The 20645-nt window shown below is 42.6% G+C and overlaps 2 protein-coding genes across 3 annotated transcripts in view; both read right to left on the bottom strand.

Moving 5' to 3' along the window:
* Positions 1–20645, bottom strand: part of whrna (whirlin a) — a 181474-nt gene that overhangs the window by 51228 nt on the left and 109601 nt on the right. For both annotated transcript variants that reach the window (XM_083793195.1, XM_083793196.1), the window contains exons 4-5: positions 19700–19908; positions 15200–15236 (exon numbers count right to left, since the gene is read on the bottom strand). In XM_083793195.1, the coding sequence (XP_083649321.1) occupies positions 15200–15236; positions 19700–19908 (246 nt within the window). The remainder of the gene's footprint in view (positions 1–15199; positions 15237–19699; positions 19909–20645) is intronic.
* On the bottom strand, positions 355–4068 carry LOC310879597 (nuclear pore complex protein Nup155-like; the record flags this gene model as incomplete). Its single annotated transcript, XM_083794368.1, has 1 exon — positions 355–4068. One exon carries the CDS (start codon positions 4066–4068, stop codon positions 355–357), a length of 3714 nt encoding a protein of 1237 aa, XP_083650494.1.

The raw sequence follows: 20645 nt of genomic DNA, 5'->3' as shown, positions 1-20645 counted from the left end.
AAAGGAGAAATTAGGTCATAATGTGCCTCAAATATGATGTACACTTGTGGCAACACAAACATTAAATGCCATTGACAATGAAGGGAAAATGTACGTCATATGTAGACGAGCAAATCGGCTTAACCAATCACATAAATTCAGTTGTTCATAAGATGATGTATAATGATAAGAGCGCCCCTCACTTCACAGGTGTGATCTTTGATAACCTTCGCTAACCTTTGATTCACCGTTCGAGTCTCAACGAAACCAGGAAATTGCGTGTTCGCAAAAACACAGCTTTATTGTGGTAGTGAATTATTGTGGTAGTGAATTAATTACAATTACAATGTCAACTGTGTTAGCTCCAGTCGTCTATTATTTGTCCTTGATAGTGTATACGCCAATCTCCTGCATGGTGCGTTTGACAAAGCCTGCATCCCAGTTTAACTGACACGCCTGCTGCTCCAAAAACCTCACGAGGAATTCTTGAGGAAAGTACCTTCCGGCGTAAACCTTTCCTAGTGGCACCAGTTTCAAACTGAGGGCCCTCATTCTGTCTTCTGGACACATGGCAACACTGTCAGCCAGCGCTTTCTCTATGATCTCCTGCCACAGTGAGTGCACTAGAACTGGGTCTGAGTGTCCAGCGCAATGAACGATGGCCAGTTTGCACTGTGGCATCTTAAAATGGTCAGCAAACTCTTCATAGAGCTTGGTGACGTCCATAAGTTCCGAGTCCAACAGTGAAATGGCATTCTTCACTGAGGGATCAGGGCGATACTTCATCGACAATGTGTCCTGGATCTGTACTTGGATACGCGCCACCTCCATCTTTTCTTCAAGCTCATGAAGGAACTCTCCGTCAGCCCCCTGGGCTAACAAAATAGCTCTAGCGATGTACTGCAAACGCTGCTTCAGGGGGATCTCTGTGCTGTACATGTCAGCAAGGCGTGCCAATACACGGGCTGCCTTGCCAAAACGCCGGTTCTTCTCATAGTAACGCCACAGGAGCTCCATGTTGCGCAGCTTACTCTGGTCCTGCTTGATCATGTGCATCAGGTGTTCCTCCAGATAAGGACCATTTACCTGGAGCAGCTTATCAATAAGGTCAGCCTGGATCAGCCAGTTGTAGAGAGCTACATGAAATAGCTCGTCCTGAGACCTCTGGGCCAGAAACAGCATCTGTTCAAAACGGGAAGTAGCGGTCTCATTACTTGTACTAGCGGTACTCATGTTAGGGTGATGTGTCATAACTGGTGTTCCCAGCTGCTCGGAGACATTAAGAGACTGAGAGGCAGCCTCACTTTGGTTAACCAGTTCCTGCATGGTATCTGTGATGCATTTATAACATGAAAATCTTTCCTGGAACGCCATCTGTCCAGCTCTGTCCCCCTCTGGCTCCCCGTTCTTATAGAAGTGGCGTGCCAGACATTGGGGATCCTTCCTGTGTGCCACTGTGAGGCACAATTCCAGGACTCCTTCATAGAAATGGACCTGCCTGAACTGAGAACAGATGAGGGACAGCCCGGACAGGAGAACATGGTGGCTGATCTGCTGGTACAGCCGTAGTGACTTTCTCAGGGTTCTCTCTTTATCCGTCTTGTTCTGGATCTGCCAAGACCATTGCAGCAACTCATTAGCCTTATAGTAGACACTGTCATCACTGTTGTACAGTAAGGGACAGATATCCATGAGGTGTTTGCTGATTGCATCCACCGAGATACCGTCTTTGATTTTAACATCAATAAGCGCTTTGATGAGAGCTCCTACAAGTTCTTTACCTTGAGTCACCACATACCTAAAACTCATTCCCTTCATCTGCTCTTGAAACTCCTTGGGGAGCACTGAGAGGCTGAACTTATTGTCTCCACAGAGAAGCTTCCAAAGAGCCAGTGTCTGACATGAACTATGAACCAGCTGCTGGATACCCTGCAGGGACATTTTCTCGTAGACCTGTAACTCTGTGTGAAAGTTTCTCTGGAGCCCCTGCTGTACTTGCTCTGAGCTGGCTCCATCAGAGTGCATGGAATCCAACAGCCTCTGCTGCAGATTAGCTGAGGAGCTGAAACTGGCAGCTCCCTCAGATGAGGGGCTGAACTGAAAATTGTTATCAAGGAATTCCTGTAGACCCTTTAACTTCAGAAGGACTGCCTCCAGATAACGAGGGCCAACACTGCTCTCCAGAATAGTCTGATTCCACTGGTTAAGTGTCTTCTCGACAGCAAGGCTCCCATCCCAGATACTCCCCAGAATACGGGTGAAGTAGATGCAGATGCCATTGTGCCTTCCTGAGAAGACAACAGGGGAATCTGACAGCCAGGCAACAGGGGCAGCACCAGACTGTATGGGTGCTACAGAAGAAGTGGTGCCTGAGGGAAATCTCAACCGTGCTTCTCCTCCATATCTGAAGATGGCTCTGGCGGACCACACCGATACCTCAGTGTCACACGCAGCCTTCGAACAAGCCAGGATCAAAGCTGTGGCACACGCTTGTTCTTCCCCGTGCAGCATGAAGAATCGTTTAATTTCTTCACCTTCTCCTCCGGCACAGCTAACCAGTAGGTGGCGCAGTTGGTCAACTGGAAGCAGCTTACGGAAGATGACACTACCCTTAGTAGACAGAAGGACGAATCTCTGTCGAGAGATATTGTGCTGTTCGACCACCACAGGCGGGTCAGTAATGGGGACCAGATCTTTGTTCAGCGGAGTAGAGACCTTGGTGGGCCTCTCTTCATCAATAGCACAGAGTGCCCAGGAATGACCATCCACATTGGAAATCATCTGAGTCTCTATCAGAGGTTTCCTGAATGGGAAGAAGTTGTGGTTGATGCACCACAGGATGTCGCTATATTCTGTCTCAGAAGCTGCCATTAGTATGACTCCTTTGTTATGTAGAGCCTTGTGGACCTTTGCAGGTTTTGCCAGGGTTGAAGAGAACCCCGGTGGAAGACGGATATGAACCAAGCGAAGACAGCTGGGTCTTGCATGTTGCGTCTCCATATATGGGGTGGTGCTGAAGTAGAGACGCACACCTGCATGAGTAATAGCAAGCATGTGACAGCGTGAAGACTCATATCTGTCAATCACAGAGATGTGGACAATTGGGCTGAAGACAGAACGATCAACTTCAGAGCTGATGTTACTCACAATGTCACTCTGTGACATTTCACCTTTCACCCAACTAAGGCCCATGCCATCAGCATCCAGGTCAAATACCTGTAGGACTCCCGTCTCTGAAAGGGTGAAGAGAGTGTTGCGGGAGTTGTCAATGGCAATCTGTACAATAGGGTCGACTGAGAAGAAGGGCTGGAGCACGTAGGGAACAAGAAAGGATACAAACCGATCAAACCACTTTTTGTGGTGCTTTTTGATCTTTCTGCGGCTGAACCAGCTCAAGTGGTAAATTAACTCATACAGGCCACCATCCTTGGCTGCCATGAAGATGCGTCCATGGTCTGTCGATGCAATAGCCAGGAAGTAGGTATTGTCCGTTGGGATGGAGAAAAGTGGGTCTGGTATCAGATGCATTTCACCAGACATGCCTTCATTCAATCCTGTGTGGCATTCAGGGACACAGAGTCCAAGGATAACCATGTCCCCTGGGGTGGTTAGGACTAACATATAGTGGATGTCAGGGTCGAAAGTATTTGGTTTTGGTTTCACGAGACCCACCGCCAGGATGGTTTCAACAAGACCATCGTAATATGCCAAATCGCCACCATTTTCATAGTCCCACATGTAGATGACATTGTCAATGGTGAGCCATGCTCTACGTATCTCAGGGAAGACTCCCATGGTGCAGTTACACTGAACTTCGCTGAATTTCTCTTCCAGTTCAGGAGGTAAGGGCACTCTGCGGACCACACTAAGCTCTGGGAGGCTCGGCCCACTGAGCAGTCCCTGAAGGGGATAGTCCATGTCTGACGTTCCAGAGATCGACGGCAGCGTTCCAGGAGAATCCGACAGCAGCTCTGACAGATCGGGGGACCAGCGGTCCTCGTGCAGGTGCCCGTCAATGAGCCGAACAGCGTTTTCCAGAGCCTGGGGGAGCGAGCCGGCAGAGCTGTCGGGCCTACCGCTAGACGCCATGATGAGAATGCTACCGTCGTTGCAAGTCTCCATTGTAAATATGTTGCATGCGTCTAATTGATGTGTCTGTAGAGCCCATACATGGAGATCCCTCATGTCATCCATATTGACGTCATCTTACTGTTCTTTTTCTTTTTTTGAGGGGCCTATACACAGGTATAACCCATTCAGGCCTGACGTCGAAATATATTTCAATAGCAAAATTAAAACATAATGTATGTAACCACCAAAAGGGGTTCCCGCTCAAAATGGGTTAATGTTTGTCTTTAGTTCAATGTTTGTTTTGTAAACGCCATTGACAATGAAGGGAAAATTTACGTCATAATATGCCTCATTACGTCATATTGTCTCTTTATTGTTAATGGCGTTTAATGTTTGTGTTGGCACCGTTTGTTTTACATCACCATTACATCGCCTAATCAACATGAGTTAGACTTTAATATATTAGCGACACTCACTTCACACGGGTGTGATTTGTTAAAGCCATTCCTATTTCACAATAGAGGAGCCACAGCCAGTGTTTTGGCATGAACATGTTTGGGATCCCTGCTGTAGCCCCCTTGAGACCCACCACATATTTTCTTAGTTTTTGCCGATGCACTCCTGGAGGCTTTAAGAGTCATTTTTATATTAGGCATGAGGCAGTACAGCTGATTCTTCATTAATAGACATTGTAGACATGTAAATGTAAATGTAGTCAACAGAGAACCAACAGTGAACCAACAAAATTGATCCGCAACCCAAAAGATGTATTTTTACATTCAAGTTTTTAAACCTGGGCATTTCCTAGAGTATAATTGGTCAGTGTTACTTGTTCCTTTTTACCTTGCTTGCTTGGTTATATTTGGTAAAGTCTTAACAAAAGCTGAGATACACTTTTTGTTCACAGCACACACCTGACAAAAATATTAAAATATTAAATATTGATGATGATAGAATCATTTAGATCCGAAGCTAAATTATGTAGTTGGCCCTTGGGTGTTTTAATATTTTCTTTGAAAAACGTTTGGACAGCCCTGCAGTACAACAACAGACATTTGGAACAGCATTGGTGTAGTCCACAGCTGAATTGATGGCTATCCACAGTGGCCTGGGGGCGCCTGCTCCTCCCTGCCTTCTATATTCTGATTTAATCACATTACCAGACTGTAATGCTCCTCAGTCAGATAGAAAGATGAAAGGACATCATTGATAACAATAACCATAAAAGATGAGAGATAGGGCCATGGAGTTCCTTCTAGGCGCCCCATTCAATTAGGAGGCCCAATCCAACACTACTGTACTGTACATCTGAGCCCGTCTGTCATTCAGTGGTGGACAGTACAGTAAGTGCATTTACTTGAGTATCTGCAGTTTACTTTAGTAATAGTATTTTTCACTCAAGTTCACTCAACTACATTTCAAAGAGAAATATTTAACTTTTGACTCCACTACATTTCAAGGAAGGGAAAAAGTACATAAAAAATTCACAAGCTCTATACAAGCTACATCATGCTGAGCTTTTACACAGGCTATTTTCACTATTATTAATGTTTTTTGAAAATTATATTAAAAAGAAATCACACTTGTGTTAAGTGTGAGGGGCACACTTACATCATCATACATCACATTCCGTGCTCAGCCAACAAATCATCACTACTACGTGGTAGACACAAACACACAAAGCTGGGCATAGGAGGGGCTAGCGCCCCTCAAAAATGCTTTAATACTGTCATTTGTACGACAGAGCAACTTTCTACTTGTAAATGAGTTATATTTGACCATGGAGTATGAATATTTTGATTCAAGTACTGAAGTTACTGTAAGTACGTTGTCCACCATTGCACAGTGAGTGCACACATACCAGACAGTTATAGCCCATCGTTTTTTGAATTTTTAGAAGTGCAATTGATTGCTAATCAAGTTCATCAAGGGGGTAATGGTGCTTATACCTGCTGTAGCAGCCTCGAGAATTATACTTAATTTAAATATAAATTAGGTTTTATTTATCTGTCTCGACATGCAGTCAGCTTGTCACCATGTGTGCGTGTGCATGCGTGTAAGCCGTCATGGTGTCTACTTCTAGAATACTGTAACCTTTTGGTTATCAGATTATTTCTCTAACCCCCCGGCCAGTCTGCTGGCCTTTCAGTGCAGTTGTTGTGTAGAGATGGCCTTATGAATCTATTTTTTGTTTGTCACATTTAAAATATACATGGTTTACACCAGTGTTTCCCAAACAGTGGATCAAGGAGGACCCATGTTTGGGTTGCGGACCAATTTTTATGGGTCGCGAGGGTATCTTTTAAAAATCTAAATCTGCAATTATGTTTTCAAATAATTGTAGTGGTGTAAAAGTAAATATTTGCCTTTGAGATGTAGTCTTATTGGAAATACTCCAAATACCTCAAAATTGTAAGTAGTAAGTACTTTCAAAGAAACAAGAGAATCGGTTGGATGGCACTTACACCCGCCTTCTAATGAGAGCGCAAAATCTGTCTTGGAAGAGCCACCCATTGACTAATCTAATATACGGCAACCTTCTCCGTGTTTCTTCCCTGGTCCGATCCAGAAGAGCGCAGTTTGCCGGCCACTGCTACAGAGCTGACAATGAGGTTATATCTTCCCTTCTTCTCTGGAGTCCTGCCTCAGGGCGGACCAGAGGTAGATAGCTGTCGTTCCCTGATGTCATCGCTAGGGACACATGCTTCAGTAGGCAGGAACTGGGGGTGGCAATGAAGGACTGGGAAGTCTGGTGTAGCATTGTGGAATCCATGTTCTCGACCGCGGTCGAAAAGTGATGACTATAGTACTAATTATGTTCAGTTGCTTTATATGCCCTGGACCACACTAGTTACTTCAAATTCTGTAGACTTTCTATGTGGTTCTCTTCTGACAGCATCTGCTGTATAATGATTTTTTTGTTGTTTCTAGTCTAAACACCATTATCATCCACTCGCTTTCACATCATGGTGAAAATGGTGTCAGAGCACGTTTGAGGACTGCATTTTGCCATGGGGCCAATTCTTCATTAATTCACTTATTGGTCTACCTTGACCCTTCGCGCTGGAAAGGACATGGGGAGGAAGGCCAAATAATCCGGATATTATTGGAACACGCTGGCCGGATCCTTGGTAAAGGACACACGGAGAGGAGGCCTTTCAAGGTATAACGAAGCTAAATGGATCTCTCTCTCTCCCTCTCTCTCCTTGTTGTTCAGGCAGTGCTATCATGGCCGTGTTATTCTAAGAGATGATTAATATTGAAGTGGAGGAGCTGTTGACCCGGTAGGAGGTTGGGAAAGGCAGCCCATTCTAACAGAGGTCTCCTGCTCCAAGGGAGGCGCTGCAGTTCCGTCAGCCTGTCACGCAGTAAATTATCACAGCCCTCCATACTGCCAAGTACCAAAGAGCCCTCCAGCTACGTCCCCCCCCCCCCCCCCCCAAGTCTCTCTCTCTCTCTGTCTGTGTCTCTCTCTGTGTCTCTTTCTCTATGTGTCTGTGTCTCTCTCTCTGTCTCTGTGTGTCTCTCTCTCTATATATTAATCTACTGGCTCTCATGTAATCACTAGAAAGAAAGAAAGAAAGAAAGAAAGAAAGAAAGAAAGAAAGAAAGAAAGAAAGAAAGAAAGAAAGAAAGAAAGAAAGAAAGAAAGAAAGAAAGAGAGAGAGAGAGAGAGAGAGAGAGAGAGAGAGAGAGAAAGAAAAATAAAGAGAAAGAAAGAAAGATGTTTTTTTGTAACTCTAATCAACACCATGGTTATCTTCACCCACTTTACCCGATTTCACTCTGCCTCTGTCCCCGTCTGTCTGGGGAGAGCTCAGTGCTCTTATTTATCCGTTTCCAAGTTTCGCTGTAAAACCGTCAAATGGAGCCAGCAAACGATTGCCAATTACTTGCACAAGCTCGGTTTGTGCTCTATGAGAAATTGGGGTGCAGCACGCATGTTAGGCGAAGAGTGGTGCGATTGCCAACACTGTGGAAATACACAACATTAAAATATACACATGTAAAAGCAGTGTGCACGCACGCAGGCACGCACACTTAAACGTACACCAGACACATATCCACAAATCCATTCGCATCGATTTACAGTCAATAGGGTTCGTTACAGTCTATTGATAAGCAGACTACATAGCTCGTAGACTCATAGAATGAAGCCAGGCCAGAAATAACAAATTATGTATCCTGCATACAATGCAGACATTGAGAGAGATTTTTGGACACAAACACATGCTTTCATTGAGAGAATCGTTGGTCAAGATATCCCTCTTGATATCCGTCTATTTATACTAGGAGATCCTTCTATTCTTAAAGATATAACTCCTCTCACATACGTGGAATGGATCCAAACAGCCATAATGCTGGGCAGGAGGCTGCTAGTCCAATTATGGAAATCAGCCCACATACCATCAATCACAGAATGGCATAACTTGCGTAACGTACAGCATCATATGAAAGAGTAAAGCCCGACACACACCGTCTGCGACCGTCTGCGGCGCGGCGCGATGCCGCCTGGAAAATAGAACTGGGTTCTATCGGCGGCGGCGCGACGCGGCGGACGGAGCCGGTGTGCGATAGGTTCATTGAAAATAATGGAGGCGGCTGTGTCCGACGCGCGGCGCCGCGCGGCGGACGCAGCCGGTGTGTGGTGGGTTTATCATTCTCTATGAAAAATAGGATAGATCAGTTCCATCAGAAGTGGGACAGATTCCTTCTGTATGATCATAACACTACGTAATGACAGACTACTACTGGCTGCCCCCCCCCCCCCCACAGTAGATCTATGCCTGCTCACATAATGTCTTTATCGAGAAGAACACAGCCTCCCTCCCCTTCCTTCCTAGTTGTTTCTTTTTTTCTCTTTCTTTTTATTTCTTTGTAATGTGACTGTCGATTTGTGTCGATTTTGCTCTGTGTTGTTGTTACTGTTGACTGGTATTGTGGTTGTTGTGTTGTCTGAAAAAGAAAATCCAATAAAATACTAATCACTAAAAAATAATCACACCTGTGTGAACTGAGTGGTGCAACTCCCCTCTCTCCTCCCCCCCCCCCCCCCTCCCCCTCCTCTCTTCTCTCTCATTAGCAGGCAACAGTGCAACACTCTCTCTCTCTCTCTGTTTCTGGCACAGCAGCCAACAGCGCCCCTACTGGTACTCATACCACTGATGCTCATTAACGTCACATACGTATATAGGTGAACGTCACATACATAGGTGAACGTCACATATATAGGTGAACGTCACATGCATAGGTGAACGTCACATACATAGGTGAACACCGACATTGCTGTTCCTTGGAGTGGTTGCACCACTCAAAAAAAGTCAACAATATTACAACCATAGTCACCACCACAATCACAGCCACCAACGCAATTATTTTGTCAAATAATAATAAGTACAATTTATGTAAAGGAGCCCATCTCTGTGTTATTGGTAGCCTACCAATAATAACACAGAGAGGGTATCCCCCCACCCAAGGATACTTGAATGGAGGCTATTGATCTAGCCCATATCATCAAGAAAGGGGTTATTAATCTGTTTAACCCTAAGGGCGGTAGCCATGTATAGAGTGACCCCTGATGGAAATCCGGCCAACAAATAGGCTTTAAGTGGTTAATTCTGCATAGGGTAAAAGATCGAAACATTCTCCCCTCCAACAAAGACAAAGAGGTGCTCCTGAGCCAGGAATAATGTACCCCCTGATTGTTCCAGCGGAGCTGCCCAGTTTGCCAAGAAAGATCATGCTGCTCTGAGCTGTGGGCGGTTGCAACTGATTGAGCGCAAAGCGTTTGCTCACAGACGGCTTATGTAAATTAGCTAGGTGAATAAATACTGAAAAAATATAAACATGACACTACTGATTAGAAAGGTTGCATGATACGAGGCAACATAATGAAGTCGACAAAATATGCAAACGACGAGGAGTATCCTTTAAATCAACAGTGTACCAAGACCACTGAATTAATTGACATGTTAGCTCAAAGCAACTTATTTGAACTACGCTCTTTTAGAGAGAATTGTTATGATAGGCTTGACTCAGTGCTGACATACCGTTTAATGGATAATAAACCTATTGTCGTTAAGTATAGCTGGCTTTATTTTCTCTTTTGCCAGACGACATGTTTAGGAAAGGATGCTATACCTCAGACACATGGTAGGCCACTTCTATGATCACTGAACAGCTAGGATGCTGCACTGTCCATTTCTCTTTCAGACTTTTTTTTTAATGTAGACTTTTTAAGACTTGATTACATTTGACTTCTTAAAAGGGTAATTAATCCCCTACCTCACCGTGGTGTGCGATTTATTCACACCAGACTTCAAATTGCATGTAATTAATATTTGTTAATTTAATTTGTTCGTCATGAGGGTTTCCAGATGGATAAGGTACGCATGACTTGTAAATGATTATGACTAATCATTTTAATATACTGTAATGTCAGATGGTGGGTTCAGATAATTTGTCAGTTAATTTGTCAATATGCAAAAAGAGGGCCACATTGACTTTAACATTTCAATAACGATCTTTCTGGCCATAGGCGAAACCGCCAACTGGGTATTTCAGTTGAACCTTTGAGACTGAAGGGGTTAAGTAAGTGCCCAGAAACGGTTAAGAACACCTGCTCTAATCAACAGTGTTTGTCTACATGCAGTATATACTGTATGCATGCTGTGCATGGTGTCACAAACTCACAAAACGGAACTACCTCAAGCTATGACATGCACGCAGCGACCTTCTTTGCCCAGAGTTAGTCTTTTATGCAGCTCAGCCTTGGAGGCGGAAGGACGCATTTGCAGCTATGGCCAATCAAGATGCCATGGGCTGGGCCAATCAAGATACCATGGGCTGGGCCAATCAAGATACCATGGCACAATTTCACTGCCAGCCAATCATTTGTGGTCCATCGGTCAAAAGTGATTTACCAGTTGCTGCTTGCCAGAAAACCTCATGCTGCAGCTGCCTCCAAAGCTGAGTGTCTCTGCCTCCCAGACAGATGTTGTCTGAATAGGACATGCACAACGATTGCCTGCAGAGTAGCCCTAGTCCTACTGCCAGTGGTGGAGAGTAACAAAGTACTTAAGTACTGTACTTAAGTACAATTTTGTACTGTAATTCCAATTTCCAATACCTCTACTAACTCCACTACATCTCAGATCCAAATATTGTACTTTTACTCCACTACATTTATTTGAAATCTTTAGTTACTATAGTTACTTTGTAGATTTAGATTATTATTATTACAAATATACATTAAACACTTCAGCCCTGCTGCCATAGACATTTCGGCCATTTGAAAATAGCTGATCTACAAGCTCACAATGCGTCGTGATTCAGCATTGTGTTTCAAAAGACATTTTATACATTTGAAAAACTTGAAATGGGACATTCTGCATAGTGAGTACTTTTACGTTTGGTACTTCAAGTACATTTTGAATTCCGGACTTTTACTATTTATAAATTGCAGTATTGATACTTTTACTTAAGTAAAACATTTGAGTACTTTTTCCACAACTGCCTAGACCATACCCAGGCAGTTCAATGAAGTTGAACACATACTGTAGGACAAAGACAACATCTACCGCTGAAATAAACTGCTACTGTATATCAGCTTTGGAGGCAGATGCACCATGCAGTTCTCTCTGGCATGCAGCTAAATCACTAATGTCAAACTCAAATAGCTACTGTGAATGGGACAATTTGGACAAATTTAATCTGCCTATAAAACGGAGATTAATTTACCCAACACAGTATTACTTCAAATTTGCAGGCAAACATCACAATTTGCAGGCAAACATATTTAAGGGCAGATTGCCTCTGACCAATGAATGAACTAGAAATGATTGGCAGTCGATAAAATAGTTGCACGGTATTCTGTTTGGCTGAGCTGGAAATGATGTGACTTTCCGCCTGAAAACATTGATCTGCCTACATGTAGAAATCTCTGAGCAACAAACTCCCCTCTCCGCATGAAATGTCTGGCGAAGAAAAAGTTAAAGTTGGGTTGTAGCGACACTGCTCTTGTGAAGAACTTTTGGCCAAATGAGGTGCAGACCATCACCACACACGTCAACATACTGTATACACTCACAACCAGCCTGTATAGTGCAGCTTCAGCACTCAACATCACAATTGCGATGTGTCAGGTCACGGAGACCCTGTCGTTATTAGACTCTATTTCTTGTTTCTTTCCTGTGTAACAAAGCCCAAGGGATTTCAATTATGCTATTCCAAGGCATCGAAGAATAGCAGACCACCTGATATGCTATTCTGATTGGCTAAGACATGTCACATGGGGGTACATTCATTCTCTATAACCCTGTGCTAACGAGAACAGAGGAAACCGGTGTGAAGAAACAGCTAAAAAATAAAACTGTAAATACATACTAATGTGCATACCATACTCTACAATGTACTTCTAATTGATGAAACTACTCTGGCTTGTAATTAGAGACAACTGGAGACAAAAATATGACACTAGCTACATTTAATGAAAGAAAGAGAACCATGGAAGACCAATACTATACATTTCAATGTTAGAAATCATATTAGCCCCTGCATTTTAATTTTGTAAAGATATTAAAGGACCACTTCACCACTTTTCAACCTATCTTCATATAAATGGTCCTCACTAATGTTCATGATAAAACACCACCATTTGTTTCTCTACTCGGTTTGTGTCGGAGGGCTGTGGGCAGTTCAGGAACCGTCCACCAGTGACATCATCGTTAGGCAGATTTCTTTTTAAACAAGATTTTTTGAAACGTATATTATATTTAGATTTTTATTATCATGAGAATTATCGCATTGCAACTTTTCAGGAATAGAAAGCCTGCAGTTTCTATTTGCTTGGATTCCCCATCAATGATTTGGGTTTCTGAACAGCCTTCCTATGAGACACAGACTGAGTAGAATAGTTTCTTAGCATTTTATCATTAACATTAGTGAGGACCAATTATATGAAGGTAGGTTGAAAAGTGGTGAAGTGGTCCTTTAAGAATTCTGTGAAAATGCACTAGCACATTATTATATTACATACCGGTATCTAGTGATACAAATGTAGGTCACATTTATGTGGATTCTCTTACCTTTGCGGTCTCATAAACTGCACATAAACCTAAGAGCTCATTGTTACAGTATGTACCCCTGCAACACTTGCCTACAGGAAAATGTGTTCTGTGTTCATTGGAATAATATGAATTGAAATGCTGTTTTACATCCACATACAGGTAAAAATTTGAAAAAGAATGGAAGAGTGGAATTTCTCACAAAACTAAATGTAGTCTATTAAAATGTCCATGTGGGATATTCCAGGAAAAACTAGACAATTTGCTTAATGTGCAACATTGTTTTATCACTCAACAGTAAACAAACCAACGTCTGGTCTATACTAGAATCGAGGTCCATGTTCCCCTCTTCAACAAATGTCTTTGACGAAAATAGCTAATCTACAAGCTCACAACGTGTCACAAGCTTGTAGATATTCACTGAATGTTCACCTACAGTATATGACATGACCAGAATAGGGACCCCAATGGTCATGTGGTTAAGGTCTAGTGAAACATCTATTTAGAGTACAATGTTGGATGGTGTGTGTCTAACTGTCTATAGTACGGACTGTTGGACATGCCACACCGATGGTCTTTATATAAGAGGAATTTATGTGTCCTACCGTTTGCTACCTGAGAAAATAAAAAGTGCCTGAATGACATTTTTGGGGGCATTGGCACTTGGCACTTCCTCAGACTTTTCTAATGGAACATTTCACATTTTTGGCAATGATGAGGTCAACCTCAATTCAAGGTTAGTAGCTGAAGAAAAAAAGGTAACCCAAATAAAAAATACATGCAAATAACAGCAACAACATGCTATTCATGTAAAGTCTTTAAAGCCTTTAAAGTTTTGTGGGACTGGCTGCTGCACAAACAACAAATGACAATTGTTTTTGACTGCTACAGTGCAGCACAACTGAATAAACACACTTGATGGTGATAGCTGAGTTAGCTTATAACGTAGCAGCAGATACTATATCTTTCTCCCAGTGATGATGACAACCGTGAATTGTGAAGCAGTTACGTGCTTTTAAAAATACATACAAATTTTCCTGTGTAGTTCAAACATAGTAAACGTGTGTTGATTTGTGGAGATTATCTTGTTGAACAAAACATGATAACACCATAGGCCTAAGCCAATGTTTGCTGCAGAGCTTATTCTCTTAATTAACCCAAAACCTGCAAGAAATACATTGGAAATCTGTGGCTAGGGAACTCGTGGTGGAGGTGACATCTTTGGATTGGCGGACCCCCGCAGCAATCTTATTAAGTCAAAGTCAGTGGTTATTATAGTAGGGAGGAAAAGGAATATCACATCGTTTTCAAAAGTGAGGTGAAAGTGAGGTCTCTGCAGTCACCTTGAACCTTGCGCAGCTGTCTCTACTAACTTTCTAATATCTCCCTATCCGGACCCGCAATATCAGACTTGACTATAGATCTTTTTTTAAAAGGTGTTTGTTAACAACCTTGGTATTAATTAACAGTGCTACGGTCGGAGGTGGGATAAATACCTCTCCTGGGTTAAATGTTCAGAGAAGGTGGATGTGGGTGTGCATGTCATTAGAGGTATCAGGAGGACATCTCCCATTACCGATATCTTGTTAACCCCCACAATGACATGCAAGGTGTTAAGACAGTGGATTCTTAGGGACATTGGACAACACTACGCATAAACGGGAGAATCGATCTGATGATGGCCAAACCAATGAAAACGGAGGAACTGTGACATGATTCTAGTTGGCAGTGTTCAACTTCAACCCATAAAACCCTGGGTGATCCAGCAATCAATAACACAGTTACAGCAACAGGCATAAGTGAACATGACATGACACACAACCACGGTGGCACCTAGATCAAAAACATTCCACTCCTCTCCTGGCATTTGATGGAGTGATTTGATGGAGTGATAGCTCAGGAGGTGGCAGAGACAAACATGAATGGATAGAGAGATATTGTCTCAGAGCAAATGGAGGTAGGTGACATTTCTGTATAGAGGGGCTGCATTTGCATGTCCTCAGAATCTTACATTCCCTGCTAAGCATAGATAGGCCTATAGAATGTTGCAATGAATACAGAAGTAATAATGTGGTAATTCTCACCTTTCCAGCTGCTGTGGCTCCTTGGTCCATAGAGAACCTGCGGAACACAGAAACCGACAAATTAAAATCTGACGGATGACTTGGAAAAGACCCCTCTTTGGGATGTCCGGGTGACGCAGAGGTTTAGTTCCTGCCCACGACCATCTGCTGCAGAACTAACTAATGGAACAAATAGCATTCGATTTAATTAAAAAAAAAAACAGAAAATGTATTCATTAGAATTTTCTTTTTAATATAAAGAATTGAGAAAAGAAGTCCAATTTTGCAATAGTCAACTTTGGGTAGAGGAACAGAGCAAGCTTGCACTGGTAAGCGTACATTTTCAGGGACCGGCACTGGCTGAGGATGATGAATATATAATACTGTTATAATGCATATATTATAACTGCCTGAAAGTATATGCTACTGTTTGGGTAACCGTTTGGCTGACAAAGCTGTAAATTGCTGTTTAAAATTTGTAAACATTATGTTTGACGTTTAGTAACTCCAAAAGGCTGGATTTTCAATTAACCATTTGTCCCCCATTACTAGTCGGCACTGCGTCAGGCACCCAGAACTAGAGGCAAGTAAATTGACTCTATGGGAATTGTGAACCAACCCAGGGTAAAGCCAGGAGGGGGAAGAAGAACACCTACATATAGACACACTACGGCGCGACAGTTTAGCTAACACTGTTGGATAGGAGAGTGTGGAGGGCAGTGATTCAGGAGTCCCAAGTTGGTGTTGGCTAGACCACACTCGTGCATCAGTCTTGAGTAACAAGACAACTATTCCACAATCTCAAAATGCTGAGGGTCCATTTAGATTATTTAGATTTACATTAGGATAAATTTGCACGAGTGCAAAGACAAATTCCTGCCCTCGTACCCTCGTAACTTGGACACCAAGTTGAAAGTGATTAACCTATGGCCAATTCCCAGTCACAATGTGAGGTGAACTGTGAGAGAGCATGCAGAAGCACGCCAGCAGTGTACTGTACTGCATAGATAAATGTGGCAATTATCTCAAAAGTTGGCATTATAATGCTCTCTTGCACAGTATAGCACACCATGCAAATGACCCCCCTCCCTCCCTACCTCAATTATTTAAGGGGTTTGTGCACCATCTCATGCATCTCTAAAAGCATTATTTGTGGTGTACATCAGAAACCAAATGGTCAATAAAAGGTTATGGCTATTGATAAAAGCATTGTCTTTACGACAGACTGGTGGCAGATTGTTTTGTTTAATAGTGCAGAGCAACTCTACCCACGAGGACCATTGGAGAGGAGTGCATATGGAATGCTGAGTGAGGATCTCTCCGGGAGACACTAGATAGAGAGAAGCTGTGACTTATGAGGCGTTTCTGAGGTGCAACCATGTTAATGCATGCTAATTAATTACATTGATGAATGAATTAATTATTTACCACTTAAGCCCCATATACTTGTACGCAGAATAGCTAAACTATAGGGACTACTGGTTAAAAGTGGTTGGTTAATTATTTAACAAATTCATTCATGAATAATGTTAAAACACAGAGTGAAGCTCTGACATACAGCTGTTGGGATACAATGTGGACCCAGTTTAAAGTGTCTAGTTGTTTCATGAATGTGGAGTTTTTTTAGCTCATATGATTTAACCCCTTATGGTTGAACCTAGTCCCTCAGGGCTCCATAATAGTGACTATTCAGTTTCCTCTCATCTGTTATCGCAACAGCTTGACGATCGGCTATTTTCAGCAAAAACCTTCACCACAATATACGGATACTGGGGTTTAATAGCATGGGTTCCAGCCTGAATCACTGCGTTCTGTGAATCTGTTTTGTCACTCGCTACTCAGTCTGACCAGCAGGCAGCAGACTCTTATTTCATAACCACACACACACACACACACACACACACACACACACACACACACACACACACACACACACACACACACACACACACACACACACACACACACACACACACACACACACACACACACACACACACACACACACACACAATGGAACAAGGGATGCATGAGGATCTACAGTCAAATGCACGGATTCACTGACTTATATTTTTAGTCTGTAAGGAAGTGACTCATTTATCTAATACTGTGTATGATTGACAGAGAGTGAAATGTTCCGGAGACATTCTATGCTGTTTCTTAGAATAAATTGGTACATTTTAAATGTAAATGTCTTTGCAGCTGGCCTTTTCAAATCAATTCATTACTCAGACACTTCAACTACCACATGCATGTGTGCACATGTATGCATGTGTGCACATGTATGCACATGACGCACATGAAACAATTACTCTCGCACACACACGCATACACGCACTTCAGTTCATATATAAAATTGGAAGTAGTCCAAAACAGGTGACTAGCTGTCCTACTGTATTTACAGTGAAATGATGAATGAGTATGTCATAACTCCCCAGATTGCCAGTAAAGTACTTTCGTGAATGGTTAGTAAGATCTACTGTAAGCTGGATCATTAAACCATAGCCTGAAAAATACTGCAATCTCAGACTCTCTCCAGAGAAAAAAAATCAATTAGTTGTCCTGACTTGCATTATGTTATTCCTTTCACATGTCCCCCTCCACTCTAATAGCAAATTAGCAGTCTTTAAAAGAGAGAATATTGTTATAAGGTTAAAGCTATATTAATCATTGCTATAGCATGTTTGTTCAGTAGCAGGAGTGTCCCTGTCTCTCCAGCTCTGTCCAAGTAACAGAACGTATACATTTTAAGGTGGGATACAAACTTTATCCAATCAGGATAAAGTTTTTTGATAAACCTTGTTTTTCACTTCCAATTCTGTCTGCTTCATGTATTTGTTTCTTCATTTCCAATAAAGTACTAGTTTATTCTTTATCCTGTAAGAGTTCTCTCTCATGAATGGATGAAAATAGTATCCAGACTTATTTCTATTTACTAAAGAGATAGAGAGAGATGGGGAACAAACACTATTGCTACAGTAATATAGAGCTATTTAACAAAGGAATGCCAGGTACTCCACCTTTCACATATGAAAACATGTTTGTGGTGATAATGCCATTAAAAATAAACTAGTGCAGAATTAGTTATTTGATTTGCCACTTTTCTGTTGGAGTTCATGACAAAAGAGAAGAGAGAATTGCATAATAAGATATGACCATGTCAACCTGACTTCGCTTTTTCCTAAAACGATAAAGTGTCCACCTATTGTTGCCATGGACAATGAATCATTTCCCGTCTCAATGACAAGTACCGGTAATAACCTTTGTGGTTTCAGCTGTCATCCCCTTGTCAGAGAAAGATAACCTGGTTTGGCCGTGGAAAGCCATTTGTCTGTTCACACTATTTATTCAGTTAGACGGTTTCCTTGTGTCAGTTCCTCCACAGACTCTGCAGTAATCATGTTAGCGCTCACAGAGCAATTCAACCGGAAAATGCTTCGTCTGCACACAAGGCACTTTCAGGTGAGGTTGTTGTGGAACATTGCCTGACAAGATTGACTGTGCACTCTGAATTGTGTGGGGTTGATGTTAAAATCAGTTTGGCCTTTACAATAAGTTTTAATTGGGTGTTTACCGTTTAGAGATGGCTTCTGAGGAGCTGTGGATAATATACTGCTGTGATCTTTTGCCGATGGCCCTGGCATTTTCCCAGACAAACTATACGTGTTGCTTTCTTTGCAAGAGTTCGTAATATCTAAAGTAATTGACAATATTCACACAGCAGCCATTTTGCTCATATATGACTGAGTGTGTCAAATGACAAGTCAGTACGTCTGAGTCTCCATATACAGGTACTTACCATTAATACAGTAATTATGCTGGCTACTACTCGGAAAAAGGACTACCTCTTTAACGAAACGTTATTGTTACATTTACAGGCGAGAGAGTAATCAAATTTACCACTAGAACTGTGTGCTCCTCTGAGCACATGGTCTCTGCCAGGCCCGGTTGCCTACACAGGGCCTGCACACTTTGGAAGACGATCATATCCAATTCAGTGTTAGCCGCTTCTAGGAGTGACGCCTATTGAAAAGAATGGGCAGGGATATAATACTTTTCCTCTAGTTCATGTGTAGCTTAATGAAATAAACTCAAAGGTACCGCTTACTTCACACTGGCTGTGAATTTAATAAACATAGGTAATGCATTTGAAGGCGGAACTAGGCAAATAACCACGTGAATACATTTGAGGAACTTTAATTAACATGTTTTGTGAGGTCACGGGGAACTTGAGACCTTTGAGGTCACAGTGACTTTTAACTACCTACTTGAGTCCAATTGGAGGATTGGATGTTTGAGCTGTTTACTGTATGTCGTGAAATTCCTGCAAGACGCTCCTGTGATATCACGCTCACAAGGCCAGACGGAAGTACATAGGATGATACAGACAACCCAAATGGCTTTTATAAGTATAAATAACAGTGTGCTTGCGCACGCATGCACACACGCACGCACACACACACAGACACACACACACACACACACACACACACACACACACACACACACACTCTAACTCACCCAGCCATGCTACTGGTCGCAGAGCACTCAGAAATCTGTGAGCTGGCAATCCACTTGGTCTCTCCCACCACGGTCCTGGCGTGAGGCAGGCGGCCCACATCCTTCACCGTCATCATCAGGTGGCGCGACGACTTCAGCACCCTCACCGCCTCGTCGTGCGGGATGCCCAGGAAGCTGCGCCCGTTGACCTCCAGGATCTGGTCGCCGACCTGCAGGGCGTGGTGGAGGGCACAGAGAGGCATGGAGGGCAGGACTGAGCACGGTGGCAACGGTAGCATGACGGGACCGACAGCCGGAGACTGCCACGCACACGGGTTGATAGGACAGAAGGTAAGGAGGAGGTACAGAGACAGACGGAGGTAGTAGAGGTATATATAGTCAAGTCATAGTCAAATTAACGGGTGAAGCTTAACCACTTCAGACTTATAGGCTAGAATTCCTCGTTCCATAATAGCGAAAATAGATGATCTATAAATGCTATGATTTATCCTATGGTTCCTGTTTATAAATTTAAAAAAAAGTAAAAAGAAAATTGCAAAAAATTTCTATCACTCTCCATGTGATTAATGCTCCATCGTACAATGATGTCACTTACACAAAACAACTACAATTGAACGTGTTGTGATGCTCAATACAGTGAATATACTGTATGAGAATATAAGTATCTCCAATTATTCTCCAATTATTTATTCTATGCGAGTGCATTCTCTCTGGAATGGAGTAAACTGTAATAGTTAGTCATCTGCAGCTACAGTACATAGAAAAAGGTATTATGTGTTAAATCACGCCTATTCGATCATAAGACTATTCGAGAGAGGACAAAACGGGCTCCTATAGTGTTTCCTCAAGGAATTGAATCATATTTCTCCGGGGGCATTGGGTGAGATGCGATGTTAAATTGGTTTGACCTTCTATGTTGATAGCCTCCAACCCTTTAGGGTTAATG

The sequence above is a fragment of the Protomyctophum parallelum genome (genome assembly GCF_964188405.1).
Source record: "Protomyctophum parallelum genome assembly, chromosome: 21".
NCBI lineage: Eukaryota > Metazoa > Chordata > Actinopteri > Myctophiformes > Myctophidae > Protomyctophum > Protomyctophum parallelum.
Note: the sequence above shows the minus strand (reverse complement) of the source record. Positions and strands in the feature narration are given on the sequence as shown.